Source organism: Phoxinus phoxinus (genome assembly GCF_949152265.1).
Source record: "Phoxinus phoxinus genome assembly, chromosome: 12".
NCBI lineage: Eukaryota > Metazoa > Chordata > Actinopteri > Cypriniformes > Leuciscidae > Phoxinus > Phoxinus phoxinus.
The window spans coordinates 3,009,826-3,031,969 of NC_136887.1; the positions used below are offsets into that span (position 1 = coordinate 3,009,826).

The following is a 22,144-nucleotide window of genomic DNA, read 5'->3' on the forward strand; positions in this document are numbered from 1 at the left end:
GAAGAGTAATTCAGATTGTCCTATGGTGTTTTATTATGGGGTTTTTTCTTCAGTTTATGAGTAAAACAAGGTTTGTGGTAAACATAAGCTGATGATACTTGAACATTTTGTTCTACAACGTAAAAATACACACACTCACTCCCCAAACGCTCTGATCTAGTTACTTATTAGAAACATGTTTCTTAAAATTACCATAACGGCTTCAAAATTCACAGTTTCGATATGTGTGTGTGTGTGTGTGTGTGTGTGTGTGTGTGTGTGTGTGTGCAGCTGAACACAAGGACCTCCTTTAAAGCGGTTTCTGAGTGTCACCTGACTGTCATGAACTTAGCTTTTTTGCTCACCAGCCGCTGTGGCAAGTGTTTTTCTACTCAGCATTTTCACTGGCCATAATTTTGACATTGATACCATGGGAAAAACTGCAATATAGATATTTTTAATATTATCTCATAATTTTCCAGCAGGAATATTAGGCTGCTGTCACTTTAAGACCTGATGCACAGATCCACTGATACACATGTGTTTTCTTTCTCAACTGTTTACATTCACTTAAAACAGAACTGACTGTGTTTATGTGAATACTCGCCAAGACTGGTATTTTGACATTATGTTGTGTGTATTTCAGTGTTTAAAGGCAATAAGCAGCGCAAAAGAGCTCAATTTAGTCCTGAGAGGCTTTATGTGGCGCACTTTGTGTTTGAGCAATTAATAAATATAAAATTATGCTCAACACACACAATCCCACGCTGAGATTCAAGCCCTCTAACAGCAACAATATTCACCAGGAGCAAATTAATGGAGTGAGAGAGGAGAGGCGGGTTTGTGTGTCGGAGAGAGAGAGAGAGAGAGAGAGAGAGAGAGAGAGAGAGAGAGAGAGAGAGAGAGAGAGAGAGAGAGAGAGAGAGAGAGAGAGAGACTTTGACTTTTAGTCTTTCTTTAATTTAACATTTTCTTGCCACTTAGGCTAATTAAAATATATTAATATACAAAACACATGGGTACACATGTAAAATACATTAAAAAACAACAACAACAAAACAAAAACAAAAAAACATTACATACACAGAAAAACCCTCATACATTAATTTGTAAAATACCTTCTTTTGAATTACATAGAACATCATTCAGAGCCCAAGTAAGATTGAAAGCATCAAGATCTTCAACCATTTTATAATATGTAAACTCAACAGTAAGCCGGGCAGATATTAGACCTCTTAAAGTCATATTAACATCAGTGGAAACACCCCCGTTCAACTTCACTTTTCTTGTTAGCCACACAGCTAACTTTGCTTGACCATATAAAAAATTAATTAACACATCTCTTTTTCTATTTTGATACTTATACTTAGGCCCATAAATAAAACCTTTTAACGTAAATTCATGATTCAAATTTTTACTCCATTCTTCCAACAATAAAAACATTGGCTTTAATCTTTCACAATGCAAGAATAAGTGATGCACATCTTCAGACTCAAAACAAAAAGGGCACTCATCCTTTACTGTAGGATCAATATGTGCCCTATGTCTATTGGTAGTTATCACTCCATGTATTATCCGCCATTGGAGGTCCCCAGTTCTCTTATCAATAGGACGTTTGTATAAAGTCCTCCAGCTACCTTTAGGGGATATATCAAATCCCTCTACTTCTTGCCATTTAGAGTCTGAAACAGATTTTAATGATTCAAAATGCATCACTTTTACACAAGTATGATACAGTGCTCGCTTTCCAGTGTCACAGAACAAATTAAGTTCTGGAGTTTTAAAACTTAATAACTTTCCTTCATCCTCCGGCCATGTCTCCACAGCTGCCCTTACTCCTAGATTTGGAAATTCAACCATCTTATTAATACATTGCTGTTGTTTTTCCTCCTCCTTCAACAACTCTGTAAACGTTGATGGAATTACAGATAAAAATTCAGTCTTTATTTTTTCTGCTATACGGAGTGATTTAATGCCAAGCTTTGCTGCAATGTCCCGTGAAGACAACCAATCAGTCTTACTCCAAAGATGAGAGACTTTTATGAACTGGGCTTTCACCATAGCAGCCTGCAGTGAATGAGAGTTCAGGATTTTCACAGGTATTGCAGGATTGTAAAGAAGAGGTTCCTCTTTAATCCATGATCCACTTACAATTCCCTGTTCTCGAACAATTCTTAAGACATTCCAGGATTTTAGAACAGTCTTATAAAAAGGAGCTAATTCAACTAGTGCCACATCCTTCAAATTCATTAAAAACAATTGGCGGTCTAGTCCCAGTCGTCCTCCTCTCCTCAAGAGACCACAAGCCACATCAGCCCAACTGACATCTTTCCCATACAAAAGTCTCTGGGCAGCTTGTAGCCTAAAAGCAGCAATCCTACATGCTATGTCAACGAGACCTTGCCCTCCTTCATGAAGAGGCAGGTAAAGTACAGCAGGTTTCAACCAATGCTGACCTGTCCAAAAGAAGTCAACAAGGCATCTCTGAATGTCCTTAATGAGAGCTACAGGGGGGTCCAATACAGCCATTTTATGCCACAACGAGGAAGCAACAAGATTATTGACTATTAAGACCCTTCCCCTATAGGACAGCTGGGGAATTAGCCATTTCCATTTAGATAACCGGAGACATACTTTTTCCAGTAGTCCTTCCCAGTTTTTCCCCTTATACATCTCGGAACCTAAAAACACTCCTAAAAACTTGAATCCATCTCTTTTCCATTTTACATTATTAGGCAGCTGTGGGACATTTGCCCTCTCTGAGCCACACCATAACGCCTCACTTTTCGTCCAATTTACTTTCGCTGATGATGCTCTTCCATAACATTTAAGGTTTTCTAAAACTACTTTAATATCATTATTGTTCCTAATTATTACGGTTACATCATCGGCATAGGCGGATAATTTCACATCATTTGAAAAGCTTGGCCCCTCAACATGCAACCCAGTCAACTGCTCTCTTAATTTGCACAATAGGGGTTCAATTGCAAGGCTATACAGTTGTCCTGAAAGAGGACATCCTTGCCTTATTCCCCTTTGTACTTTAATAGGAACACTTAAACCGCCAGCTATTTTGACCATACATTCAGCTTCATTGTACAATAAATTAACCCATGAAATAAAACCATCACCAAAACCAAAAGCCTTCAGTAGATCAAACAAGTAAGTGTGGTCCACTCTATCGAACGCTTTTTCTTGATCAAGAGATATCAACCCTAAATCATTATCATTATACATTGCATAATCTATTATATCTCTTATTAAAAATAAATTGTCTCTAATACATCGCCCCATTACACAATATGATTGTTCTTTCATGATTAATACACTCATATAATTATTTAGTCTACTGGCAATACATTTTGAAAAAATCTTATAATCCATACACATTAATGCAACAGGTCGCCAATTCTTCAAAGAGTACAAATCACCTTTCTTCGGTAACAATGACAACACTGCTCTATTACAACTCTTAGGTAAAGACCCAGTCTGTATTGAATTTAAAAGCATTTCAAAATAATCCTTTCCAATCACATGCCAGAAACATTTATAAAATTCAGATGGAAGACCATCTAGACCAGGAGCCTTCTCTGATGCAAGATCTTTTACAGCTTTTGTCACTTCTTGAAAAGTAATTGGTAAATCAATAACTTCCTGCTGCTCAGGCATCAACTTCTTGAGACATGAAAATAATTCTTCTTTACATTCAGGATCTGTGACAGTGGCTGTGTATAAGTCAGTGTAAAAATCAACAGCAATTTTTCTCATTTGATAAGAGTCATAGGTAACAACACCTTCATCATTTTTTAAACCCACCATCAAATTTCTTTGATTAGTCTTTCGTTCTAAATTGAAAAAGAATTTTGTGGGTCCATCAATGTCTTTAGTTTGGATAAAACGTGCCCTGACAAGGGCAGATTTCACTCTGTCATTCAATAAGGAATTCAACTGAAGCTTTTTCTCTGAAAGAGCAGTCTCCAAAAGCAGTCCACTCCTTGCCACCATTTTCTCTTCAATATCAGAGATCTCATTTTCCAAGTCTTGTATCCTGGTCTTTACTGTCATTTTTGAATATGAAGAATATTGCTGACAGAAAACTCTAATTTGCACTTTTCCAATGTCCCACCATTGTTTAATATCATCATAATTTCCTTTTTGCATTTGCCATGTTTCCCAAAACAACTTAAAATGTGCACAAAAAACATTGTCTTGCAACAGCTTATTATTAAAATACCAATACAGACTTCTTTTACTTTCATTTAAAAGAACAAAATCCATTGTTATCATTTTGTGATCTGAAATGATATTTGGAATTATATTAACATTACCCACTCTGTTTCTTGAATCACTTGTAATATAAAATCTATCCAGTCTGGCAGCATGAACTCTACCATCTGTAACTTTTAGCCAAGTGTATTGTTTAAGCAATGGATTTTTTATCCTCCAAATATCTTCCAGATTTAGACTTTTAACCACATCAGATAAAGCAAGTGCTGATTTATGGTGAGGTTCTTCAGCATTTCTATCTATATTGAAATTCAAAGTGCAATTCCAGTCTCCTGCCATTATAATTATATCTCCTGAATTAAGAGCTTTTAAAACACGACCCAATTTCTCAAATAAAAGAACTCTTTCTGTTCCATCATTAGGGGCATACATATTAACAAAAAGAAAATGGAAATTATTTATTTCAGCTCTAACTAAAAGCAATCTTCCAGGTTCTATGTCATATGAAGACAGGATGTTTGCTTTTAAAGTAGGATTAAACATGATCGCAACTCCTGCACTAACGTTACAGCCATGACTTAAAACATATTCTCCCTTCCACCACAATCCCCATTCAGACTCATTACTTATATTACTATGGGTTTCTTGAAGAAAACCTACTGCAATATTCTTAATATTAAAATACTCTGAAACTAAAGCCTGCTTTTTCTTATCTCTCAGACCATTCACATTCAGAGAACCTAGAGACTCCATCAGATAGAAAGGGTAGAGAGAACAGCAGAGGAAAAGGGAAAAAACACACAGATATATACAAGCCATAGTGTTCATTTAGCTTTTCCTCGAGACCTTCTTTCCTCCTCATTCCTTTTATCCTGTCTTATCATCGTTACATACTTCTTAAGTCTGTACCGTTTCTGTTGTGATAGCACCGTATGGTTGTACGTCTTACGTACCCACACTACAGACGCGACGAACTTTTCCTTATCAGGGAAAAAATCTCCTATATCTACCCTTCTCCCTTTAGTCTCGTCCAAAAAAGAATTTATCTGTTCTACAGAATACAAATCATCTTTAGCTTTATAGAGATCTGACAAATCCGACAAGCTCTCGTCATCCTGACTCTGCGTCATGATATCAGAAGCATCATCATCATCTTCCCCGATGCTTTCACACTGCACACCACTGACGCGTAGGCCATGATCATGATCAACTACAAGATGCTCTTCTACAACGGTTGCAGTACCATTTACATTGCTACAACTCGGCTTTTCATTATCAACATGGTTTAAGTTACTCACAACGCTCTCACTCACCTCCATTCCATTGTCCTTACTCGCCACCGGAGCTTCGTCCAAACCTGACGTTTCCCCTCCTGCTTTCTGTTTTAACTCCACATCTTTGCGCACCGTTGATACATCCGTCTCACCACTAATCTTTGCTTCTGCCGAAGTTTTCTTTTGAGGGCACGAGAGTCTCTTATGTCCGAACTCTCCACATTCAAAACATCGCAAACTCTCCGTACTTGCAAATATCAGATACGAACTATCGCCATCTTTCACTCTAAACGATACGTCCAGTAATTTATCCGGAGAATTCAAAAAAACGAACACGTGTCTCCTAAAAGACATGACATGTTTAAGCGCAGGATTTTTGCATCCTAAGGGAACCGTTTTGACCTCGCTCACCACTTTTCCGAATCTTGCGAGTTCTCTGACAATGACCTCATTCTCAATGAACGGAGGGACGTTTGAAATTATCACTTTCGTAGCCGGAGCAAACAGCGGAGTGGTACTAACGAACATTTCTTTCACCCACAAACCGTTCTCAATAACCTTGTTGATCAATGCTTCTGTTTTTAAAAAAACAACTACGGCTTTATTCATTCTCGAAGCCGAGACGATATTTTCATAGCCTAACTGCTCACCAACTGCTATCAAAACATCCTCCACTGTAGCACTCGCTTCTGGCACGCACCTGAAACCATGGCGGAGGGATAATGGCGTCCTTCCACCTGTGGACGCCATACCTAACGCCAGGTGAACCGTGCAAAGCACGGCACACTAGGCCTACTTACTAGAACCCTAAATTAATCTTTACAAACAATAAATTATAAATATCAAGAAATAGAAAAGAAAAAACACACAAAAAATATAAAGAACAGCGTACGATAGAACCACGCTCTCACACACGCACCCTCCTCACTCCCAACACGCACTCAGAGAGAGAGAGAGAGGGAGAGAGAGAGAGGGAGAGAGAGGGAGAGAGAAAGAGAGAGAGAGACGCTGGGATATTCTGTGGAAAATTAGTATTGAAGCGTTTCTGATATTTCGGTAAATCTATATTTCTTGACAACACTACATTGCACTTAGTTTATTATTTCAGAAGCCTTTTTAAAAGACTACTATTGAAAAATATATATAATTCAACCGGCCAAAGTGTGTAGTAGAGTGACTGTTACACGCCAATGGTGAAATACACACACATTTGGCGTGTTTTTGGGTGTTAATGTCAAGCACGGTTGTGTGTAGTCTACATTGTATAACAAAACGTCCAAGTATCATCGACTTACATTTACCACAGACCTTATTTCACTCAAAAATCCCCCTCATAAAATAAAAAAAAGCATTAAAAAAACCCTAGGAAAATCTGGAGGGAGCCAGAGGTGATTAGATTATTCTTCCGGGGTTTGACGTCACGACTCTATCACATCTGCAAGTTGAGGACAGTGTAAAGGCGCTTCATATGCACTGCTTTATCTGAGCAGAAACATGAAGTGGCTTCACTTGCTCTCGTGTGTACCGACTCACTGATCTGCCTTCTCAGAGCGCACGCGTGAATATGCTTCACTGTCACTGACTAGATCAACTTAAAATAATGTCGGACACTTTTTACTGGTAACATCAGACATCTGGCATTATCAGGACACACACATATTCCCTTATTGCATTATTATACATTATATTTAACATTATATATACTAGTTTAATGTTGTACTGACACAAAACTATCCACAATACATATTGTCACAATCCATGATACATATTGATGTATTTTTGCATTGCGATATAATTATTGTTACACCCATACATTCTATCATTTGTAATGTAAGTGAGGAGAGCAAAATAAAGTAAACTGTGACATATTATACCCATAAACTCTTCATACAGAGACTACCAGTGACATTATATAAAATTTGGGACCAGAAATTATTGACACTTTGAGCTGATCATGTTCTGCTGAACAGTTTCTTCTTTAACTGCTAATGCTCTTTTCACACACACACTGAACACAATGAAGCATTGCTTGGTCACTGGTTGAGCTAAACTGGTGTTATCTAATTGTGTAGTTAAATTTACCAGCTGACAGATATTCAGCATAATTCATGTTGAGACAGTCTAACAGAAGGACGGCTATAACATTATGCATTTATAAATTTTAGTTTAATGTAGTACTGACACTAAAACTGAACTTTTTCTCACACAGTACTTTTTTTGGGTGAACTATCCACAATACATATCGTCACGATCCATGTAAATACATATTGATGCATTTTTGCGGTGCGGTATACTGTGGCGACTCACTGGTGTGTCCTCCGTCCTCAGAGAGCACGTTTGCAGAGAGCGTGGGCTCCAGCTGCCTGAGCGCCGCCCGACTCAGTGCCTATCTCCCCCAGAGCAACCACGACTCGGCCAACTACAGCAACAACCAGCTGGAGACCAACCAGGCGGCGGCCGCAAAGATCGCCACGCTCCACCTGAGCAGCTGCAGCACGCTGATCCCCGCCTCCACGCACTCGTCCTCCGCCCACAGGCCGGCCCGCGGCCCGCTCGACACACACCTGCACTTCCACCCGGTGCGAGGGCCCGACGTGGTGCTCTCCAACGACCGCACTGTCGCGTGCACACACTTTCTGGACAGCAGCCGGACTCTGATGTTCAGCGACCGGCCCGTTCGGGTGGGCGAGACTCTTTACGTCGAGGTGGGCCATTTGGGTTTGCCGTACTTTGGGGCTCTTCTGTTTGGCATGACCTCTTGTGACCCTGGCAGCCTCAGCGCTGGGGACCTGCCGGCCGACCCGGAGGTGCTTCTGGACCGTAAGGAGTATTGGGTGGTGTACAGGGGGTTCCCGGTGCCGGCGGCCGGAGACGTGCTCAGCTTCACCTTCATGCCCAACGGAGAGGTGCATCACGGGGTCAACGGCGGGCCGAGCGCTCGGCTCCTGTGCGTCGACTCCTCTCAGGTTCTGTGGGCCTTCTTCACGCTCCACGGGGCCGTGAACCGACTCAGGATATTAGGTAGGATTGATTTATAAGAAATAGAAATGATCACATGAGACAGTCAAACCACAAATTATTCAGACACCAGATATAATGGTAACAGATATAATGGTAACACTTTACAATAAGGTTCGTTAGTTAACATGACCTAAGAATGAACAATACTTCTTCAGCATTTATTAATCTTATTAATTTCAACATTTACTATGTTATTAAATCAAAGGTTGTGTTTGTTAACATTAGTTAATGCGCTGTGAACTAACAATGAACTTCTGTATGTTTAATAACTATCATTAACAAAGATTAATAAATACTGTAACAAATGTATTACTCATTGTTAGTTCATGTTAGTTAATACATGAATTAATGTTAACTAATGAACCTTTAAAGTGATACCGATATAATTTTTGAATATTTTTTTACTAGTGTGTGCTGGACACTATAGTTCATTTATGTAAGTGAGGAGAGTATAAAGTAAACTGTGACGTATTATACCCAAAAACTCTTCACACCAGTAAAATGTATAAAAATTTGGGACCAAAAATGATTGGGACACTTTGAGCTGATCATGTTCTGCTGAAGTGTTTCTTCTTTAACTGCTAATGCTCTTTTCACACACACACTGAACACAATGAAGCATTGCTTGGTCACTGGTTGAGCTAAACTGGTATTATCTAATTGTGTAGTTAAATTTACCAGCTGACAGATATTCAGCATAATTCATGTGTGAGACAGTCTAACAGAAGGACGGACAAAACCTGTCAAATATCAACTGTTATGAGTTCTGCTCAGATTTAATCACCGTTTTCTAAACTATAGCGAATAAACTGATAATGTGAGAAATGTTGATGGAGTCTGAATACATTTTGGTTTGACTGTATGTATAGTTTATCACACTACCAGTCAGACGTTTAAAATATCCATTCATTCTGTTCTTCTTTCTAGAATTTCTCGATCTAGATTCTAGGTTTCTTTCTAGAATAATAGTCATCAAAATGATGAAATAACACAAATGGAAGCATCATAATTATGTCAGATTTATTTATATAGCGCTTTTTACAATACAGCTTTACAGAGATAACAGGAAAATAATGCAACAAAGTGTGTTTCTGCTGTACAGCAGATCTAGAAGAAAATAGTGTGCTAGTCCAGCTGAAGTGATTCAGTGATGGATCATGTTTGCATGTGTTAATAACATGCTGTACATCTGCTTTACTGCTGGAAGAAGAGATCACACTCCCAGGGTTCCTCGTCCCGTAACTAATACACTCAAACGGGTCCAAAAGTTGACTTTATTTCAGGATGACGCTCTTCCTTTACCCGTGCTCCAAAATAATTCCCTCGTGTCAAATGAAATGATTCAGAACAGCATGGCTTTCTGAAGAAAGGAGGGAAAACGCAGTGGAAAACTGTTTTCTGTTCCACTCACTTCAGTCCGCATGATTAGATCAGACGATGAGCATGCAGTCCTGACATGTGTGGGAGATACAACTCGCACCATGGGACAATTGCATTGATGTACACACATTAATGTCTTAATATTACTGTATTGAAAAGAGAACGTGAGATTCCTCCCTGGAATGGAATATGAAATATGCTGCCAACTCTAATTTTAGTCATGAGGAACAAGAGGCCATGCTACAGTTGTAATCGAAATTATTCAACACACATTGCAAATCAGGTTTATTGGCAGAATGTACAGGCTTTCAGGTGTTTGCATGATCAAATCAAACTAAAGTCATTGAAATCGCTCAACGCAACAAATGTTTTGAATAGTTTCCCCAAATTCAGCTTTTAATGACTGAAAATTATTAATTGAATCATGATTACAACTGTATATTGCATTTCATATCACAAATATACAAGTAATTTCAGTGGTGGAACAAGTTATTACATTATGATGAACATTTGATTATTGGTTTTCTTTGGGACCATAATAAGAATGCTATGCAGTGCTATGCTAACACAGTATTTGAACATGTGATCATGTCATAGCTGATATTATTGTGTATTTTATAGGGCTGTCAAACGATAAAAATATGAACTCGCGATTAATCACATGAATGTCATAGTTAACTCGCGATTAATCACATTAATGTCATAGTTAACTCGCGATTAATCGCATGAATGTCATAGTTAACTCGCGATTAATCACATTAATGTCATAGTTAACTCACGATTAATCGCATTAATGTCATAGTTAACTCGCGATTAATCACATTAATGCCATAGTTAACTCGCGATTAATCACATTAATGTCATAGTTAACTCGCGATTAATCACATTAATGTCGTAGTTAACTCGCGATTAATCACATTAATGTCATAGTTAACTCACGATTAATCGCATTAATGTCATAGTTAACTCGCGATTAATCACATTAATGTCATAGTTAACTCGCGATTAATCACATTAATGTCATAGTTAACTCGCGATTAATCGCATTAATGTCATAGTTAACTCGCGATTAATCACATTAATGTCATAGTTAACTCGCGATTAATCGCATTAATGTCATAGTTAACTCGCGATTAATCGCATTAATGTCATAGTTAACTCGCGATTAATCACATTAATGTCATAGTTAACTCGCGATTAATCACATTAATGTCATAGTTAACTCGCGTTAACGCCGTTAAAATGGGTTTGCGTTAACGCCGTTAATAACGCGTTTAACGGACAGCCCTAGTATTTTAGTACTGTACTGACCAACTAGCCAGCAGGACCCAAACTGTAATAAAATCAAGTCTAACATGCATGTAATATAGTTCATCTATACACATTCTTTAATATTGTGTTGAAGTCAGCTGAAGGAGATTTGTTGGTGGTTATGATAAAGATGAGGTCGATGTGGTGAATGTTGTTGTTTCTGTCCGTAAGGAACGGTTCAGGCCAGCCCCCCCACCTCCCCGTCAGTGTCTCAGGGATCAACGCCTGACGACAGCGACTCGGATCTGGCTTTCAGTGTGAACAGATCCTCATCAGCGTCTGAGTCGTCTCTGGGTGAGTCTCAGCAGCTCACATGCACTTCTGAACCGCTGGACGAGGTGCTAATATCATCATGACTGATGAGAGTCGGCATGACATGAACATGCACCCTGCTTCTAAACGCATGTTACTGATCTTATAGTAAATGATTCATCCGTGCATGTTTCATTTTTAATGTTTAACTGAAATGTCACAGCTGGATCTTCCGGTGTAGCGTCAGCCGACACACAGAACCAAGTCCCGCCCTACATTTTTTTTTTTTTTTCTCTTACACTTAACTGCATGTCACAATACGGAATAAAAGATCTGCTGCCACTTCCTTTTCATCGTGACTTAAAGGATTAGTTCACTTTCAAAACTATTTTTTGCTGATAATTCACTCACCCCGATGTCATTCAAGATATCCATGTCTTTCTTTCTTCATTCGAAAAGGAATTTAGGTTTTTAAGGAAAACATTCCAGGATTTTTCTACACAGAATGAACTTCAATGGCAACCATCTATCCCAATGTTCAAAAGCAGGATCAAATGTCCGTCTCAATGCAGCTCCAAAGTCTCGACACGATCCCAGTCGAGAAATAAGAGTCTTATCCATTTTTTTCCAAAAAAAAAAAATGACAATGTATATACTTTTTAACCACAATAGTTCGTCTTGTGCTGGTCTGCGTCGCGCCACGTTGGAAAGGTCACAATTTTTTTTTAATAAAAAAAAAAAAATTGTCGGACGATTTTGAAGTTGGAGGAGAAAATGAGACGGAGTTTTTCTCCCTTCCCCACTCTTTTGAACCGGAGTACACAGACAAATAACTTATAGATGACGTGAACGTGACCTTTCCAACATGATGACGTAATGCGTGGCGCATCGCAGATCAGCACAAGGCGAACATTGGTGGTTAAAAAGTATATAAATAAATAAAAAAAATTAGAAAGTGACCAATGCTTTCGCTGGATAAGACCCTTATTTCTCGACTGGGATCGTGTCGAATTTTTAAGCTGCATTGAGACGGGCATTTGAACCTTATTTTGAACATTGGGATAGATGGTTGCCATTGAAGTCCATTCTGTGTAGAAAAGACCTGGAGTGTTTTCCTCAAAAACCTTAAAGGGACAGTGTGTAGGAATTACTCCTATCTAGTGGTGAAGTTGTATTTTGCATTCAGACGAATAGTGCTCTCTAGCGTCTCGCTTTTTCAAACGCGTGTTGCAACTACGGTATCCGTTATGTGCCAAGAAGCTCTGACAACAATAGCCCTTCGTCCAGTTTAACTATACGTTACATGCTCTACTGTTACTATATAATGAACTACACAACCAAGCAATGAAAAAATAGCGTGTAATTTAGACCGTAACATTGACTTACCCGTCGAGAAGAAAGCTGGAAACTTCAGTCTTTCTCCTTCATCAGCTCTCTCCACCTGTGTAAAGCTATCCCGTTATTTACCCGCGTTTTTTGAATTCGCCGGTCACGTTTCCTTTTAAATTCAAATTTTGGCATTTCTCCTGTGGCTCGGCATAAGTATGATCCTGAATTATGAAGTACTGTGCAGTGCAACCTTTCAGATGTACCTGGACAGTGACTCGCATTACTCTCTCCTCGTCCGCTTCAGTGTCAGTCACGTGACGCCGGCTCTGGACGAACACGCTTGTGGAAACTGGAAACGCGTTGAGGTAGCCGAGTGCTTTTTGTCCCTCTCTGCTATTATAGTTTTTCAAGATGGAGGAACGACATGGACGTCTCTGTGGAGTTACCCGTCCCATGTAAATACAGATAAGAAATTATTTGCGTACGAGGATAAGTCGGATAATTGGGAGAGGTTATTGTACACCATTGAGGACATATGTGACCCGTCACGGAAAGTAGGGACACAAGTCGGCAGCACAACTTTCGAGCAAAATGAGATTTGTTTTTTTTTTTAAATGGGTGATTTTCGCTTTTTTGCAGAATCTGTTAGTTGAGATCACGAAGAAGCCTCTCCATGTTTTAGATATCAATATTGGTATATTTAAAATCGTAAATTTTTAGGTTGAAATCGGCTTGTTTTGTGAGATTATAGCTCGCAGTAGGGGTGTGTCACTGTCTGTGTGTATTTCCATACTGGATAAGCCGGCTTTTGTTTCTTTTGTTATTGCCCCCGCCCTCCAAGGGAACAGCGTGTTATGACTGGGCGATATATCGATATAAAAAATATATTGATATATTTTTAAATGGGATATGGAATTAGACCATATCGCATATATCGATATAGTTCAAATTTTCGCTGCGATCCTTGCTACAAGCTGCTGCGTGCTTTTGAAGCAGCCTGCGTCTCAACAGCCCAGTGTACAACGCGACAAATACTCACATTAAATGTTTACGCAGAGGAACAGGACACTGCAGTTCTCAAAAGTTCACTATTTGCATGTGCTTTAAAGCCTTGCCGGTTAAACATGTAATTCGCTGCTGATGCGCTGTTCTAACATCCGCTTATCTGAGCGCAAACAGCCGACGCGCGCATGCACTAAAAGCCTGTCTAACAGCGCCTGGATACTGGACTAAGTTATCTTTCGAGTCTTTTTGAGCTAATACTGTCAAATACACTCAAGGTTTACATAAAGAAAGATGGTTATGTCTAAACTGAAAGCAAACCGAGAGAAATCTGCTTGTCATATTATGCGTACATATTAGACGCGCGCTTTCAGGTCTTAAAGAGACAGTAGCCCTAATAGTAAACATGATGCCGCTTGTCCTTAACGAGATTGTTCACCCAAAATTAACATTTTGTCATTCTTTACTCACTCTAATGTTGTTCCAAACCTGTATTCATTTATTTCTTGTGCTGAACACAAAATAAGATATTTTGAAGAATGTGGGTATTGGCCCATTGACTACCATAGGAAATACATATAGACGTCACTGGGGAACATCAACTGTTTGGTTACGCACATTCTTCCAAATAACTTCAACAGAAGAAAGAAACTTATTCAGGTTTAAAACAACTTGAGAGAGTAAATGATGACAATAAAAAATTTGGGGATAACTATCCATTTAATGTTAATAAAACAACACAACACAGAGGACATCACACACATACTTTAATAGTAACTTTAATTAGAATCAATGTATAATTTATACAGTGAAGTCCATATTTGGCTTTGACTTTGACTGAACATTATATCTGAACATATATCGATATTCAGCCTAAATATATCGGGATATGACTCTTGGTCCATATCGCCCTGCCCTACAGCGTGGCTACTTATTATGCAGCGCTGTAGCGGCTCTATCTGATATCAATAGAGTACAGTTTTATTGGTAGATGCTAAGAGACATTTATTTAAATATTACCTGTTTGCAAACGTTTTTTTTTCTTTGATGGCACATTTTCCTGACCTTTTTGCTCCCCCTGTGCTTTACAGCTTTACATGGGGTATGGCTTATCTAAATGAGATGTAAATGAGCCCTATTGTCACTCCCAGCAGCAGAGAGGTGAGAACTGCAATCTTTAGAGGCAGATTTCTCCACTTTTAACTTTTTTGAGTGCCTACCTTCAAATGGCCACAACTTCTCCAAATATTACACATAAATATTATCCACAATTTCCATGTGTTACACGTAGTTGGAAAGCTTAGAGACTACACTTTCAGAATCTGTGAATAACTCAAAATGCCCCAGAACCGACTTGTGTCCCTACTTTCCATGACCGGTCACATATTTATGAATAAAGACATTCATTTTAGTTAATAAAATACTTAAAAAACTACACATTGTCCCTTTAATTTCTTTCTGACTGAAGAAAGAAAGACATGGACATCTTGGATGATATCGGAGTGAGTAAATGATGAGCAACATTTTTTTGAAAGTGAACTAATCCTTTAAACAGAGCTGTAGAGGTTTGTTTTTAACTGCTAACATTTAATGTTTTCATAACATGTTTTACAAGCAAATTTTGACAATAAAAACTTAAGACATCACTTAACAGTTAGGGGGTATTAAATCAGTGGTGTTTGCTGAGCCAAGAATCACTTTAACTATTGCTCAACTATTGGCCCTGTTTACTCCTGCTATTACAGTTTTTCTCGATTGCTTAAACACATTTCTTGAAACTATGCCTCATATTCTCAAAACAGTAAACACAAATCCATAACGTCTCACCCAATTCCCCAAACATCCTATTTTCAGGTCAAAATGAAGCTCTACACTCAAAAGCATTCACTCTTGCTGAAAAAACAAACTTTGCCCTCAGACATCACACACAAGCCCTCACAAACACACACACTACAACATAGTCTTACACACTGGTGTAATACATTCAAAACAACATTTCCAAAACTGGTAAGTAATGTTGCCCCCCCTCAGAAACCTTTTCACCTGATGAACACAAAATACACAACCAATGGATATATTGGCACATTTTTATTCATTCCTGTAATACTCCAGGAATACCCCTGTCCTTTTTTTCCCTGTTTTACTCTTTCTTGCTTTTTTTACTCCCTCCTCTAAAAAAATGTTTTATATTTACTTACAGTAAGATATGTGTGAGCATCATATGACAGTAAAATATCACACACAAACTTTATTCTAATATGGAATTGTATTGGAATGGTAAAGAGTGTTGGTCGTGACAGGAGGGCCTCCACTCAAGGACACAATATGATGAACAAGTCTAAAAATGTTCCACGTATGGTTGAAATACCATCATTGGCCTAGAAAGATAACTTTCTGGGAGTCAAGTCTATAAAGGAGGAATGATGCTCTCCCTTCACTGTCACACTCTGCAGACACATGTGTGACTGTACGACTGCTGGCCTTTTCTTGCAAGAAAATAAACCTCATCAAAGACAATTGGAAATGTTTGTCTCTTATTCAGTGATAGAGTTTTGTTTGCCAGCACACCTCCCTGAAGCTTCTGATGATGGAGGCGACGGTGAAGTGACTCAACTTTGGCTGTACTCGTTGCCCAGCCTGCCTCATAGTCATACCATGGACAAGGACATGGTCACCTAAAGTGGCTTGAAGTTCATCCGAGACTGCTTGTCTTCTTGCCCTTACCCTTCCTCGACCTCTTCCTTCATGTTTTTCTGGATCCATTGTTCCAAAACTCAATAAACTGATTCGGGCCCTTTTATCTATTTATTGAAGGATCTGATTGATGTGCGTTCAATTTTGACTCTTATAGTGTTTTCACCTGGAGAATTGTGTGCTAACTGAGCTGAAGCTGTGCTGACTTGAGTGAACAATACTGAATACTAGTGCTTTCTAAATGACCACATGGTGTAGGCAATGAGAAATGAAGGTATTTGTGTTTATAGTTTAGTGAAATGAGTGTGCTTTTTGATAAATGGCATTATAGTTTTGAAATTTTAGTTCAAAAGCCTGGTTATAGTGTTTAAGCAATCGAGAAAAACTGTAAGATGTGTTTTGGTGGATCGGATCACAAGTAGACGGAGACATTCCCGTTTACACCTGGTGTTTTAATCCGTCCACTTGCAAACACTTCTGTCCTGATTTCTTCGAGGGTCTATGGGCGGGTGAATATATGTTTTTTTTCTTCAGATTTTTCGATCTAACCAAACTTTACAAAAGTTCACATCTCGTCTGGCTAGAGTACTTCCCATAATGTTTATGCATTTAGACCCTGTTTACTCCTGTGTTTAGAGTCGTTCACTTGTGATCCGATCGACCAAAACACATCTAAATACCAGGAGTAAACTGGGAACAAGCCAGAACACCCTAGCAACCACAGAGCAATACCCTAGCAACTGTGCAGAACACCCTAACAATCAAGCAATGCTTGTGCCAGAGGAGCTCAACTCCCACGATGCATTGCGAATGATGTGATTGGCTCCGTCACCTTACAATCTTAAAACAAGTTGTTTGTGTGTGTATAAAATGTTTTACAAAACACTTATTTTACAATAAATACAAATAAGATTTTAATAATTTTTTGCTTCTAAAAAAATCAATGTTTTATATTGTATTGTGTTTTTTTTATAGGTTTACTTTATTTGCAATTGTATGGGATTGTTGTTTATTATCTTAAGTGCCGGTACACAGTCAAATCACTTTCTACTGCAATGTTATTATTCTCGAATCTCAGAGCTGGTCGGTTTGGTTCATAGTTTAGAGAATCAAAAAGATTTTTAAATATTATTTTATTAGTAATTTTTAAATATTTTATTCCTGATTTTTTTTTCTAATTTACCTATATCGTAAGTGTTCATCATCTTCTTCTTCCGCTAATGAGTTTATGGCAGCCCATAGAACCGTATGGTAAAAAGTTGTGAAATTTGGCACACAGATAGAGGACAGTCTGAACATTAGCCACAGCAATTTTGTAGTCTCTAACTCAATCCCTCTAGCGCCACCAACTGTCCAAAGTTGCACTCCTGTTTATGTTAATAACCGTAAGGGCTGGAAACTAAATGAAACACATATTTTTTGGTTTCAAAAACTACTTTTTCAAACTCCTCCTAGATAACTGCTCTGATTTTTTTCAAAAATTTGAACCAGATTATCTTCTGACCGTGACCACAAAAATTATGGATTTCAAGTTGATTAGTCAAACCGTTCGCAAATACTATGCAAGCGAATTTTGAAAAGAGCACGCCAAGATGGACGTGAGGCTTTATCTCCTCAACGCTTTAGCATTGGTGTGTGTTATGACAACCATAACCTGAGGATATCTGCACAGACTCGACACAGTGCCACCTAGTGGTCAGGAGATATGAAGAAAAAAAAACTTCTAAATGCTTTGGCCAAAACTGGTTTCGGTATGGCATATCCAATTTTCCCATATCGGCCATTTTGGGCATTGGCCATTTTGTATTTTGCTGTAAAATGCAATTTTTTACGTTTGCATATCGTTACAAAACTCGGTAAATGTCATCAGCACCGTTCCCTGAAGCTACTCAAAAAGTCTCGAGACTTGCAGTTGAGACTTGGCCCCTTTGTGGTCGAAAATTATAAATGACATTTTTATAATGATAATAACTTTTGATTCATTTTGTCTATTGTAATAAAACTGGTCTTAATAGATTCCTTGGGTCATGCCGAGACCAGAGAAACCAAATTTGTTATAGTCGGCCGAACTTCCTATCAGACATTTTGATCTTCTTTAAAAACCTACTTTTTCGAACCGTTTGTCGATTTCCACCAAATTCGAGTCAGATCATCTTCAGACCATGCTGGCAAATGAGGATGTATCTCGGGAAGATTTAACATATTGACACTAAACTTTATGTGTGTAATTGTTACCCAACATTGACCACACCAGATCAATTTGCTGTTAACGACACCTATTGGGTCAAAACCAATAAGCAATTATGTCACATAACAAGTTATGGGCTTTCAGCCATTTTGCTTAAAATCGTCTCCAAATGTCTTGACTCATTGTTGCAGTTGGTCTAATGCTCGCTAGCTCCTCATTCTGCCTCTGTGGTGCTATATCTAAAGTTTTATTTAAATGATTTGTTATTTTAAAGGTGCATTGTGTAACATTTAGGAGGATCTGTTGACAAAAATACAATATCATATACATAACTATGTTTTCAGTGCTGTGTGTAAAGACCTTACATAATGAACCGTTATGTATAAATTACCTTAGAATGAGGCATTTCTATCTACACACACCGCGGGTCTCCTTACATCAGCAGCCATATCACCCTGTAGCCCAAGACTGGTTGCCCACTGAAGCTAAGCGGGGCTGAGCCTGGTTAGTACTTGGATGGGAGACTCCTGAGAAAACCAGGTGGAAGAGGTGTTAGTGAGGCCAGCAGGGGGCGCTCACCCTGTGGTCTGTGCGGGTCCTAACGCCCCAGTGTAGCGAAGGGGACACTATACTGACAAAGAGCCCCGTCCTTCAGATGAGATGTTAAACCAAGGTCCTGACTCTCTGTGGTCATTACAAATCCCAGGATGTCTTTCGAAAGAGTAGGGGTGTAACCCCGGCATCCTGGCCAAATTTGCCCAGTGGCCTCTGTCCATCATGGCCTCCTAATCATCCTCATATATATATACTGATCGGCTTCATCTCTGTCTCCTCTCCACCAGTAAGCTGGTGTGTGGTGGGCGTTCTGGCGCAATATGGCTGCCGTCGCATCATCAGGTGGAGCTGCACATTGGTGGTGGTTGAGGAGATTCCCCCCTTCTATGTAAAGCGCTTTGAGTGTCCAGAAAAGCGCTATATAAATGTGATGACTTATTATTATTATTATTATTATTATTATTATTATTAACGTGTGCATGTTTCTACGGTGGCCCTAAAGGACAAACACATTTCGTCACTTTAATAATTAAGTCACTACAATAATTTGTCACCTGAATAATCAAGTAAAGGTAATTTCTTATTTTATCTTTGTAAATAAACCTCATTGCTTACCTGGCTACTCTCTGCTGTCTCAGACGACGACATCACTTCCTGTCCGCCACCATAACTTCTGTTGGGTGCAATTCAAACCCTCACCACTAGCTGCCGCTAAACATTACACACTGCACCTTTAACATCCAGAAGTGCTGTTTTGTGCTATGGTTAGGCTTTATCCCAGCGCAGCAGATTTACAATGTGTTGTTTTTCAGTGACGGCTCCCAGCTCTCCGCTCAGTCCTCCCGTCTCCCCGACGCTGTCGGACGCTCCTCTGGGCACCAAGACCAGCGAGTGCACCGTGTGCTTCGACCAGGAGGTGGACACCGTCATCTACACGTGTGGACACATGTGTCTGTGCAACGACTGCGGACTGAGGCTCAAGAGACAGATCAACGCGTGCTGCCCCATCTGCCGGAGACCCATCAAGGACGTCATAAAGACCTACCGGCCGTGAAGGGACTAGGACGTTTTCTATCAGTGCAAAACTCGGTGGTTGAATATCTGGACTAAACTTGTATTTAATATATGTGTGTATGTAGCTTTGATTTGTGTAGCATTAAGCTCTTGATTTCTCTCACCTCATGTTTTAAACGCAGATCAGCTGAAGCCAAATGTTATTGAAGATGATTTATGGTTTATGAGGATTAACGAAGGCTAATCTCAATTCTGATCAGATACTTCGAGTGCCTTTAACAGTGTTTAATGTTCCTAAAGCAGCAGCTAATGGATTAGACAATCATATCTGAGATTTATTGCATAGGTGTAAATTCAGTGGGACCTCAAGATAAAAAGGAAAGAATGTTTTAATGTGTATGTGATTAATACACAGTGCTATAAATATGAATTGATATGCTATTGTTTAACACTCTGATTGCTGTGTTAAAGTGAAGAAAGGTTTGCATTATGACAGCTGAAGGGTTTGAAGATATGCTGCACGTATAAAGGTAAACTCAGCATTAAAACACACACCACAATACTAGTGGACCTGGACGACTGCATCTTAAGAACAACAATCATTGGTTTATATAATAGAGTGATGTGGTATTGTATTTAATGTCAGATATAGTTTTTTCAAAAGTTTTCTTTGTTTTGTTTGGAAATTATGACATGGAAAATGTTCTTCTTACCGTGACATATTTTGTCCAACGAACAGTACAACATTAAACAACAGGTTTATTCTTTACAGTTTGTTTGTTTCTGGACTGTAAAAAAAGCCGGATAGAAAAGCAAGAATACTGTCAAAATGACTGAAATTTCAATCAATTCCCTTTTAAATACATTTAAATGTGCAGATGCTGTGATTGATTTATCCGACGAGTATCACGGCTGTTTGTTCATCAGGGGACATTATACTCCAGAGTCATGTTGAAGTCAATGCCAATCGTGATGATGGAAGAAATGATGTAAAACTCTTTACATAAATACAAGTACTCATGTAATTGAGCATATATTACCATCCATAAATCATCACTGTAAGTTTTCTACTAAATGTAAGATGGAAAAATCTGCCAATGCTTGACACCAATTTATGATTGAATATGAGTTTAATATTATTGTCAATAAAACTGGCCCCAGTTCTGATGGTTATGCACCATTATTATTATGTGCTTTCCTTACAATGAGAAACTGAATGTTTGTAGTGACATAGAAAAAAATACATTATAGAAATACATTCCTCTACAGAAATGATGTTTTATAAACAAAGTTCGGGAGGAGCACGTTCAAATAATTGATCCAATTATCACATCATTCCAACCAGCTGTCAACAATCAGTAATCAACATTTCTATCCAATCAGCATGAGTGGAGAGACCTATATACATTCTCATTTGACTCACCAACGTTCCTCGACAGTTTTTCAGCATTTTGGCCGCGTCCCATATAGCCTAACGTTGTCCGAAACAAGCTCTCCCGTCCGATGAAGAATCTTTTCGCCCTTCAGGATAGAGATGGCAAAATGAGGCTTCCTGAACCACTGAGACCTCGCAGCCCATTGCTTCACCAAAAGGTTCATTACTCGAAGCTTCATTCATTATTGCTCACTCGTGACACCTAGCTACTGTGCAAAGAAATAGCAGACCAATAAATGAATACTGAATCAATGACCTGAGCAGACATTTTTCCATTGCCTGGGTATCAAATAAATATGTTTCTCTCTCTGTCTGAATTTACTTGTGCAGAGACAACTGTCACACACAGTTCATTAATTATTCATAAATTGTTTGGATAGTGACAGTAGGAACAACAAAAGTGAGACTGTGTTGAGTGCAGTGCTAATGGTGGAGGGAGTGTAATAATGCAAATTGCAACAGAAAAGTGTGGGGTGGGAAATG

The 22,144-nt window shown here is 38.8% G+C and overlaps 1 protein-coding gene across 3 annotated transcripts in view; it reads left to right on the forward strand.

The window, feature by feature from the left end:
• neurl1b (neuralized E3 ubiquitin protein ligase 1B) overlaps positions 1-21,393 on the forward strand; it is a 78,362-nt gene extending 56,969 nt beyond the window's left edge. For all 3 annotated transcript variants that reach the window (XM_079630152.1, XM_079630154.1, XM_079630153.1), the window contains 3 exons: positions 7,809-8,501; positions 11,364-11,486; positions 20,025-21,393. In XM_079630152.1, coding sequence (XP_079486278.1) covers positions 7,809-8,501; positions 11,364-11,486; positions 20,025-20,266 — 1,058 coding nt within the window. In that variant the 3' untranslated portion in view covers positions 20,267-21,393. The remainder of the gene's footprint in view (positions 1-7,808; positions 8,502-11,363; positions 11,487-20,024) is intronic.
• Positions 21,394-22,144: the final 751 nt, after the last annotated feature.